Source organism: Cryptococcus neoformans, chromosome 3 (genome assembly GCF_000149385.1).
Source record: "Cryptococcus neoformans var. neoformans B-3501A chromosome 3, whole genome shotgun sequence".
NCBI lineage: Eukaryota > Fungi > Basidiomycota > Tremellomycetes > Tremellales > Cryptococcaceae > Cryptococcus > Cryptococcus deneoformans.
The window spans coordinates 934,146-944,145 of NC_009179.1; the positions used below are offsets into that span (position 1 = coordinate 934,146).

The 10,000-nt window shown below is 47.1% G+C and overlaps 5 protein-coding genes across 5 annotated transcripts in view; 2 read left to right on the forward strand and 3 right to left on the reverse strand.

Moving 5' to 3' along the window:
* Window positions 1-155, forward strand: part of CNBC3460 (hypothetical protein) — a gene marked incomplete at both ends in the record, with an annotated part of 1,047 nt that extends 892 nt beyond the window's left edge. Inside the window, one exon of the mRNA XM_771762.1 lies at window positions 1-155. This exon is cut by the window's left edge and continues 113 nt beyond it. Coding sequence (XP_776855.1) covers window positions 1-155 — 155 coding nt within the window.
* Window positions 156-582: 427 nt separating this feature from the next.
* Window positions 583-1,967, reverse strand: CNBC3470 (hypothetical protein; the record flags this gene model as incomplete). Its single annotated transcript, XM_771763.1, has 9 exons — window positions 583-590; window positions 642-699; window positions 768-896; window positions 965-1,064; window positions 1,126-1,308; window positions 1,368-1,467; window positions 1,515-1,568; window positions 1,628-1,816; window positions 1,874-1,967. 9 exons carry the CDS (start codon window positions 1,965-1,967, stop codon window positions 583-585), a joined length of 915 nt encoding a protein of 304 aa, XP_776856.1.
* Window positions 1,968-2,546: 579 nt separating this feature from the next.
* Window positions 2,547-3,905, reverse strand: CNBC3480 (hypothetical protein; the record flags this gene model as incomplete). Its single annotated transcript, XM_771764.1, has 9 exons — window positions 2,547-2,551; window positions 2,614-2,671; window positions 2,729-2,854; window positions 2,912-3,011; window positions 3,062-3,244; window positions 3,299-3,398; window positions 3,447-3,500; window positions 3,560-3,748; window positions 3,809-3,905. 9 exons carry the CDS (start codon window positions 3,903-3,905, stop codon window positions 2,547-2,549), a joined length of 912 nt encoding a protein of 303 aa, XP_776857.1.
* Window positions 3,906-5,600: 1,695 nt separating this feature from the next.
* CNBC3490 (hypothetical protein) lies at window positions 5,601-5,984 on the reverse strand (the record flags this gene model as incomplete). The annotated part of the gene is made up of 3 exons (XM_771765.1): window positions 5,601-5,691; window positions 5,752-5,866; window positions 5,927-5,984. The coding sequence occupies 3 exons, from the start codon at window positions 5,982-5,984 to the stop codon at window positions 5,601-5,603; spliced, it is 264 nt and encodes an 87-aa protein (XP_776858.1).
* Window positions 5,985-6,312: 328 nt separating this feature from the next.
* CNBC3500 (hypothetical protein) overlaps window positions 6,313-10,000 on the forward strand; it is a gene marked incomplete at both ends in the record, with an annotated part of 3,904 nt that continues 216 nt past the window's right edge. The window contains 10 exons of the mRNA XM_771766.1: window positions 6,313-6,543; window positions 6,588-6,653; window positions 6,711-6,757; window positions 6,816-7,260; window positions 7,318-7,418; window positions 7,473-7,486; window positions 7,543-7,564; window positions 7,620-8,204; window positions 8,272-9,634; window positions 9,679-10,000. The exon at window positions 9,679-10,000 is cut by the window's right edge and continues 71 nt beyond it. Coding sequence (XP_776859.1) covers window positions 6,313-6,543; window positions 6,588-6,653; window positions 6,711-6,757; window positions 6,816-7,260; window positions 7,318-7,418; window positions 7,473-7,486; window positions 7,543-7,564; window positions 7,620-8,204; window positions 8,272-9,634; window positions 9,679-10,000 — 3,196 coding nt within the window. The remainder of the gene's footprint in view (window positions 6,544-6,587; window positions 6,654-6,710; window positions 6,758-6,815; window positions 7,261-7,317; window positions 7,419-7,472; window positions 7,487-7,542; window positions 7,565-7,619; window positions 8,205-8,271; window positions 9,635-9,678) is intronic.

Below are 10,000 nucleotides of genomic sequence, written 5' to 3' on the forward strand. Positions count from 1 at the left end.
CATTTGTTGCCGGTAAGGGTGCCGGTGTCCAGAACGCTTGGGCAACAGTCAAGCGGTTCGTAGTTAGCTGGGGCGGCATGCCGCTTTTGCCAAATGAAGGACGCAACGGTGCCCAGGGTCCCGCGGCTCAGGCTCAACAGGCTGCAAGGGGTTAAATCGGAGAGTTTGTTGCTTGCGAATCAGAGACTTTAAAAAGACACGATGGCTATGGAATAGGAGTAGGAGTAGAGTAGAAGGTAGCTATAATCCATATTAGGGGATGTCAGAAGAACGTCAATACCCCCTTTTATTAGATTACTTTGCCAACTAATTGTGAATGCAGACGCATAATCACTGCACACCACACGATGCACGATAAGTGTGTGCTATCTGCAGAGTGAGCAATGTATGAGCCAAGAGATGAAAATATAACGACGGGTATGAGGGGTAATTAGAATAAAAAGCAATATTGATCTTTCGGGCATGTTGACACAAAATTCATGATTAACGACGTGAGGGAGCGTAGCAAGTTTCGCTACATATGTCTAATAACAACGTTCTAACGTCCAGGTATCAAACTCAAAGCACGACAGCAATATGTGCTCAGAAAGCTAAGCAGCCTTGTCAGAAAAAGCTCAGGAGACAGGATGTACAATACTCACGCTGGGCAAGTAGCCATCCGCCGTCAATAATCAGCTCAGCACCAGTGACGTATTGATTCTGCTCGCGTGAGCCACCCATTGTGTTAGTCAATCATTTCTGCGTGACTAGAAACATTTGAGACGTACAGTGACAAGGCCAAATATACACTGAGCGTAGTCCACCGCGTTACCCGGGCGAGCGAGGGGCGTACCCCACTTTTGTTTGAACTCGGCATTCGCAGCGCTGTGGTATTTGTTATCCACCGGTGTCATACCCTATATTCAATTTTTTTTCGTTAGAGCAGGCCGGAAGTTAGATGCATGGCGGCTGCCGAGTAACTCACCGAAGGGAAGTAACCAGGACACACCACATTGACTCGAACACCAATGTCTCGGCGAGCGAATTCCGTAGCCAGTTGGTGAGAGAGGGAGATGGTTGCGGCTCTTTAATGCCCTAGATCAGCGGAGACAACTTCGAATATTATATCAAGGAAGATGAACTCACTTGTTGGCATTGTAACTAAACTGTCCCCTCTGCGAAGTCTTGGTGATACCACTTATGGACGACAGGTTCACAATGTTACCTGGTTCGGGAAAGTTTCCCACCGTCTTGGCAGCAGATAGCAATGGAAGGAAGGCGAAGGAAGTAAAGTAATAGGAAGCAGTGTTGATTCGGTAGCCATCCGTCCTGCCATTATTTGTCAATAAGAATGTAAAGGTACTGTCTATATTTTTGAAAGCGCTTACCAGCTCTCAAAGGTTTCGTCCTCAAACATTTTTTTGGACAATCCCTCAGGAGTTTGCTCAGCCTCATTGATTTGGGGAGCTGGGAGTGACACCCCATGATCTGCATACGATGTTAAACCGGCCCCAGAACTTTTCTTTCCAACCTACTATTGATCAGGATGTTGATCCATTTTTCATTAGATTCAATCACATCCTTGAGCTCTACAACCTCGTTTCAACTCATGTTGTTCTCAGATACATAAACTCTTAAGAAGGCTTACTAGCGATTCCCTCTTTGGTGCTCATGTCTGCCTGTACAGGAACAATGCTGCCTGGGCCCTGGGATGGGGCGGCCGTCTTGGCTGCTTCCTGAAGGGGCTCGAGTCGTCGACCGGTAATGTACACCTTGCAACCATTCTGCGCAAGAGCACCGGCGGTGATCAATCCGAGACCCGTTCCACCTCCAGTCACTTTAGATCTGTTAGCATCAGGACAGACTTTGGGGGCTTAGTAATGGGGATATTTACCGATGGCAACCCAGCCGCTGACATCGAAGAGCTTGTTGACGGTAAGGGCATCTGTGCCGAAGACCGACCTGGCGAGAGAATGGCTGCTGCTCATTGCGTGGTTGATGTGTTGGTGCTGTCAGTGTAAAGGCTGCAAGATCTTGCGGACAAGATGTACATCGCAAGGACTTATATTATATAGGGTGTGCAGTGGAGGGGCCCTAGATTACTTCAATAATTAACTGTACATCGGGGCCGGAAGATCTCCTACTAAGTTTAGTAGAGGACAGCAGAGTCGTGGCGGTAATTAATTTAAGAGTTATCTATTCTCACTTATCTTCTTCCAGCGGCGCCGCATTCCGCCGACTGCCGAAAGGGTGCCTTTTCGGCAAAATCACAACTACTGATTCCCCTTCTCTCATATGACGTCATTACCGAAACGAAGTCTGGCATATCGTCTCTCAATCCTCAAACATGGACAGAGAAAGGTAGAAGTGCAGAATTGTTGTGGAAAATAGATGCGAACCGCCAAATACCAGGAGCTAATGCTGTCAATGTTTATAACACAAGGTCAGCACGATCTTGGCTACGCTGCTGCATATCATCACAAACAACGGCACAGCACAGCACTATTATACTTGTCATTCTGATCCTTCAATCTCAGTACCAACAAATAGGATTAACTTTCAGCAGCTTAGACTATGGTTCATTGGGTCAATTACTTTTCAAGCATTTCAATCAACTGCTCCAGCAGAACTCACTCTGATTAAGCAGATAACCGCCATCGACGACCAGCTCTCTTCCAGTGATGTATTGATTCTAACGGCAGAACTTAGTATGCAGACAATCAATCAATGAGCATCTCACGATACTCACAGAAAGAAGGCTAAAGACTGTTTGGGCATAGTCAATTGCATTTCCAGTCCTACCCAATGGCGTGCCCATCTTGTCTTTGAACTCCTTGCTGGGCTGGGTGTCATCCTCGGTATACCCCGTCATTCCCTGAACTGGATTGTCAGCATAAAATGATGCAGACTAAATGAGGTACACCAGGCATACCGAAGGGAAATAGCCAGGGCAGATCATATTGACTCGAATTCCTAGCTCTCGTCGAGCCAATTCCGTAGCCAACATACGAGTGAGAGCGATAGTAGCACCTCTTTCAATTATCGTCAGTCTTGTCTATGAAGTCATGGGGGTACTACTCACTTGCTCGAGTTGTAGCTGAATTGACCTCCTTGAGAGGTAACGGCCACTCCACTGACGGAAGCAACGTTGATGATGTTACCAGGCTCAGAATAGTTACCAACGCTCTTAGCAGCAGCCAAGAGAGGAAGGAAGGCGAAGGAAGTAAAGTAATATGAGGCGGTGTTGATTCGGTAGGCATCAAGCCTAGATATAGCGTTACAGATAGTCATTTGTGAAAGCAAAGCAACCTCGACTTACCAGTTGTCAAACTTCTCTTCATCATACATGAACTTTGACAATCCCTCGGCAGTCTGCTCGGCCTCGTCAATCTTCGGGGGAGTGATTGCAACGCCGTGGTCTGGAACAAATTCAGCGACTGTTTCTATATGACAGCAATACGACATACTGTTGATGAGAGCATTCAACCACTTTTCCTTCGAAATGATAGTCTCCTTTACCTCTGAAAAGAGTTCAGGGTCAATACCATAGTTGCGCATATGGGAGATGGAATTTACCCACTGTCGATATCCTCCTTCTTGCTCATGTCGGCTTGGAGTGGAATAATCGTCCCCTTACCTCCCTTAGGCGCCGCAGTCTTCGCAGCTTCCTCGAGAGGCTCTAATCTTCGACCAGTAATGTATACTTTGGCGCCATTTTCAGCCAATGCACCCGCTGTGATGAGACCGAGGCCAGTACCACCACCGGTTACTAGATTTTGCTGCCCATCAGCAGTCGCATAGTATGTGGGCAAGAAACGCATTCACGCACCCAGGACGACCCAGCCATCAACGTTGAAAAGCTTGGAGGCAGACAGTCGGTCGGAGCCGAAAACAGTTTTAGCTAGTGCGTGTTCACCGTCGCTCATTTTGTATGATTATGAGGAAATATGTGTTTGTATGAATAGTAGTGAATGGCAGTAAATAAGTGCAGGCGACTTCTGATTGAAGAAAGCGTTATGCGCCTGTTAATAATAGTATGTGTTGGAAAAGTTGCTCGTACTCGGGAAGAAATAAGATTTTATATCCACCAATCCATCATACAGCAAGAGCAAATTATCCTCAATCCCATCATCATCACGGGATGATGAAATGATCAGTCATACTATTCCATATAGCGGATGGTGGATTGCTGATTGATGAGTGAATGACAGAATCGTGGATTGATGTGTTGTCCGCCGATGAAGTCAGAAGCAAGCTCATCATGAAATCGACGATCTCATTAACCGCACGACGGAAAAGGTGCCCCACATACGTATCATACTTATTTTATACCACGCACTTCTTTCGTCATTCAACTTTTTTTATGGAGTTTTTCCTGCAATTCCTGCTCCACCTCATCATAGATAGTTGCAGCCGAACCGAACATATTTTAAGTCAACAACAAGTCTGGATTGTTCCAGCAAATCAAAAATCATTTATCATACATAACCAGGAGGAGTCTGTGGATGAGGAGGAGGTCCGCTCTTCTGCTGTCTGATAATACTGGCCTGCCTGGTTGCTGGCTAGCAAATTTGTTGGATTACCTGATAAAAGCGCCATGACGACATAAGGCCAGCTATCAGCGTCCACTACCAGCTACCAGCCTTACATAAGACGATGTTGCCACTGCGATATACATTATGAATGAGAACTACTACCTTCCCGCACACTCCTCTTCTACTATGTTTCGAAAGTAGACCTAGGGTGAATGATGATAATGATATGTATGTCATAAACTGGGTTCGATTGATGAGCTGGCAGATGCCTTTAAAAGAGACAAGTTGTCTTAATAACAGGTCGATCATTGTATGTTACCTGGAGTTCGACTAAGGTTGAGTATGGAGGTATAGTCAATATACGTAGGATTGGCGACCGCGTCATAACAGCAAATGTTAATACATGTTACCACTCAACTCTGAAGGTACAATAACATCACTTGTATTAGTATACTTGAGGAGAAGCTTTATGTTAGCAGTGCTGTGCACTTGCCACACATGATTGGTTCTCTTATCTTAAAGATATTCCTGAAGTCCGCTGAGCTGAGCCACAGTTGAGGCGAAAAGTGGGAGTAGACAATACGCAACGACGGCGGTGTCGTTCTACTACTAGTCAATTAGTGATCTATGCCAAAATGATTATACTGTTGCTGCTGTATGTCAGATCATTGGCAAAGAGCAGTGAATGATGCCGGTCCACACTCCACCGAAAGGCCAGAAGAACCGAACACATGATTGAGAGCATGAATTCAAACATAATAACAAGGGATCGTTTGCAGACGCCTCTTGACAAGAACAATCGCAAGGAACCAATTATAGGAGCGAGGTGCATCAGGTTATAACCTGAGAAAGCAAAACTTCAACGCCCTACCGATGCCCTGCGGCGGATGAAGATTTTGGCAATTCTTGAGGTGCCAGGACAAGATCTTATATATGGTTGACTAATTGATATCAGTGGGCCATAGGAAAAAAAAGGGCTGAAGCCGCACCATACAGAGAGAGGATGGACAGGCTGGCCTTTCGCGCATGAGGTTCAGCAGCAGGCTACGGCAACAAGAAACTGCTGCTCTCTTTTACGTTGCCATGTCACGCCTCCGTCATACGTTTCCGAATGTCGCGAATTTTTATATCCAGATTTTGACCTTCTTTCAGAAGCTCTTGGCGTTCTTGCTCCAATCTTTTGGCCAAGAATAAGCGACACTGTTCAGCCAGAGAAAAACGGATACTAAGTACGCACTGTACGATCCTCGCGCGCATGGCTCGTTCGTGCGGAGGTGGTCGGCTGTCGTCTACTTTTTCAAGCTCCTTTGAGAGATAATATTCCTTAATTGCAAGACCGCCGTAGAAGGAGACTGAAAATATTAGACAGGGCAACGGCGTTAAAGATGCCTGAACAAAACTGATAAACGTACGAGGCACAACCACTATGCAGGAGCCCAAGAGAATTTTATTGACTTGTGATAGTCGCATTATCAGGCTACTTGGTGCTTGGTGCAAAGTGATGATGATGTTTGTTTGTTTAGTGCAGAATGAAGGATAACCCTTCATAGGTAAAGCATCTGATTTTTTGATTCTCGACAGAAAGACAAGAAGTAACTGCTGGAACCCTGGAAGCGAAGGGACGTCGCCGCAGACGCGTCCGTTGGGTTATGTATTATTGGACGAAAACACGCGAAGGAAATCGACCGTGTTTGCTATTTCGTTTTACGTTCGCTTCTTTATCGTTGTACCTTCAACACGCAGTCCACCACAAAAGCACGAGAGCTTGTGCCCCAGGGGATCCTTCAGCTCAGCCCTCATGTCTAGGAGCACCATGTCTCGCCAATCCAATGGCGATTCCACCCCAGCACGAGATCTGCTCTTACCGCACCCCGCCGAGGATTTGTCGGCTGATGATGATCTCTTGTCATGGGTGCTTGTTGACCAGCTCGGTTGCATGCCAAATACAAGACTTGGAGTGCATCCTCAGCAGGTGAAATTTGTGGGGCCTCCATTCAAGACTGATGAGGTGTTGAACATTGTTAGGGAGGTAAGTATCTAACAGGTCTTACACAGACATGCAGTGACTGATAGATTGTGGCCGTTACTGTAGACCGTAACCAAAGGGGACCTGAACGGGGCTATGAAGCGGCTCCAAGAGTAAGTGTCCGACAATTAGAATGATGCTAAATGGATAGATTTTGGTTGTTTCAACAGCATCTGCAAAGTAAGCTTACGACGAACCAGAAGGAGCGTTTCATCCAGTAAGTTGTCGGTGTTCCATTTGAGAAACTGCGCTTACGCTGATTATGTCCTTTTTAGACATCTACGTCGGTACTTGCTGTGTCTCCAGCCCACATCTCGAGTGGAAATCCACTTGACTTCTCGTTATTCTTTTGCCACAGGCCATACAGAACTTGCTGTATTTGCTACCCGTCCTCTCGCCCGAGGCCTAGTTGTTCAAGAGCTTCAAGGTAGTGTCGTACCACTCCCCGAAGAATGGCGTGAGGAGATGGACATTGGCGATGACTTTGCGGTTGAAGCTGCGGAAGAGTCGGGCTCAGAGAGAGACGAGGAAGAAGAAGACGTCCGCTCAGAAGCATTTACCTCTACCTCTGGTAGAAGAGGGAAAAGCAAGGCAAAGGAAGAAAGTAGACGGCAAGGCCAAAGAAGAAGCGATAGGACAAAGAGAAGAGATTTCAGCATTGTCTGGTCCGGGCTGAAGCGGTGCTACCAACTGTTCTTGGGCCCAGCGAGATTCTTGAATGTGAGGCATCAAAAGGGTACATTGCGACTGCACGACTTTAAAACTGATGGCCTGTAGCACGACTGCAATCCAAATGTCGAATTATTGAGACAAGGGAACTATGTCACCTTTCGCGTGATTAGGCCAGTGCGAATTGGAGAGGAATTGACCACGTTTTAGTGGGTTTATATTACCTTTGAATGGAAACCTAAACTAACGATCACGGCTTCCAGCGGTGAAAACTATTGTATGTATTTCAGTCCAAACCATACATGGACTAGATCACTGACATGCCGGAAACAGTCGGTAAAGGGAATGTAGAATGGTATGTTTCCTTTCACCTCCCAAGCCGTAGCATGCTAAAGTCTGCGTCCAACTAGTCTTTGCCTCACCTGTGAGAAGAATCATCACGGTGGCTTTACGCCGAAGCCAGAAAGCTCGCGGCGTACTTCTCGGCATCTATCCCGTGATTTCACTGCGGATCCCCCTTGCGTAAGAGGCAGATCATCGGTATCTCGTTCTCGAGAATCGATAAGTACTGGGCCTACTTCTTTGAAACATGAAACAGCAGTCAAACAAGAGCCATTCTCCGATGATGAGCACGAAGTATCCATTGGGTTATCAACTGCGCCCTCACTCTCTACGGAAGAGGAATGTGATACACCTATCGACAATGTCTCTAATACCCCGCGTGTCGCCTCTCCATTTGGAGAGAGTCTTGCTTCGGATGTGGACTCAGTTATTATGCCACCGCGCAGAGAGCGCTATGCACGTAAAGCTGCTCAGAACTCTAAATCTTGGCTCTTGTTGAAGGGCCGAGGGCCAAAAACCGACATAGACGAAGATCTTGCTTTTGTAGGAGGCGATGAGGAATTTCCACCCGACTTTCCACGGTGCGCCACATGCGCCAAGCCTCTGAGCGATCAAATATGGTACAACGGAAGATATTTTGATCATTGTCAAAGGTACACTTTTATTAACGTTCTGTTTCTCGTTAATTGTAGTGGTGATAGATTGCTGACTGTCAATCAGATGCGTACGCCATGCGCTTGTGTTCCAGCTTCCATGGCCAGCCCACAAGCCTCAAGAAGTGCAGGAATATCCTCCAGCCTACCTTATCCCTCCCGGTTATATCCCTCCAAAGATTTCCACCGTTCCTCTGCCATCGCTAAGCAAGAATAGGCTGCCCCCTCGTGTTAACGTTATTGCTACCTCCCAGACACCGCCCAGAGCGGGTAATTCAATGGAAGATCGGGCGCACCGTCTTCGCAAGCAGATCGAAATAGAAGAGTTTATTGTTAATTCCTTGCGTGAGGCAGCCTGGTCCGTGCAGGAAGCAAAAGAATTGGCACAAGAGGCCAAAGAAGAGGCAAAAAGGAAGAAAAAGGAGGAGAAAATGAGATTGGATGCCTTGAGGATAAAGGGAAATGGCATTTGGCAGAGGTACGAATATGTTGACGAAGAAGAATTGAAAAGAAAGCAAGAGGCAATGTGGCGTGTGGAACCTGGGACCACAAGGAGGGGAACAGTCAGGAAAATCCCTCAGGTCGAGAACAGCGATGGGAAAAGGGACAAGCAAACGGGAAAGGAAGCCGAGGGTACAGTTGCAGTTATTAATGACGAAGCTCGCGCAAAAAAAAACGAGGAAAAGAAGCGGAAGAGGGCTGAGGAGAAACTAAAAAGAGAGCAGAAAATGCGAGAAGAGGAGAGAAGGAAAGAGGAGAAGAGGCTCAAAGACAGAGAAAGAAAGCGGCGAGCTAAAGAGATGAAGAAAGAGGAAAAGGAAAGGGCGGTGCTGACTGCAGTTTCCAACTATACATCAACTTCCCATAGGGACAACGGTTACGTCCAACCATCGGTTGATATTGACGAGGGAGATAATGAGGATCTCGAAGACGAAATTATGGTGGCAGCTGCGCCCGAACTATTGGCATACTACTCTCCGGAGACGTCAAGAACGACCGAATTACCGTCATCAGCTGTTATCTCCGCCCGTCCCTTGGCCCGCCGAATTTCGAAGAGCACCTCGCAATCCCCATTATCATCAGGATTCAAGATCCTCACTAGCTCTCCCCAGACTACTATATCAATGAGCGCGATTTCTGCTTCAAATAACTATGCTGTAGGCGTACCAGCGTCTACTCCACCTGAAGCTATCATGCTTCATATTCCTGCTCGCGATCTTTCATCCAAGGATTCTGCTTCATCAAAGCTGAAAAGAAAAAGACCTCCTGGAACAGTCAAAACAATGAAAGATCAGATAACTGAGACCGCTCCCGCAAAATCAGAAGAGGCGAAAAGCGAGAAAGGCGGTGGAGGGTCATCAACACTAATGGGCAGCAGCCAGAGGAAAGAGGAAAGTGTCTTGCCGAAGGAAGACAAGGGAAAAGGAAAGGTAAGTCCACAGTGTTGCTTGCCGTGCTGACGCTTTGCTTCCAGGACCTCGCATCTCATTCGCCCAAGTCAACCATTTCCACCATGGACTTTACGAAGCAGACGGCACTTATTTCCCAGGAGCTTCCTTTTGGGCGGTCCGGAGGATACTTTCCTCCTCCATTTTCACCTCTCCGTGCCAATGACTACCCGCCTGTGGCAACCAGGGCCGCTCCTGATCTAGCGCCAACGCTCTCTCGACTTGATGCTTCCCCCCAGGACGTGGCGATCGCCTCAGCTAGTTCTTCCAGTGACGCTTCACTTTCTTTGACCACGGTTGCAGCCGTCAAAGATGCAATGGACGGTGAACCGCTTCAAGAAAAGCTTC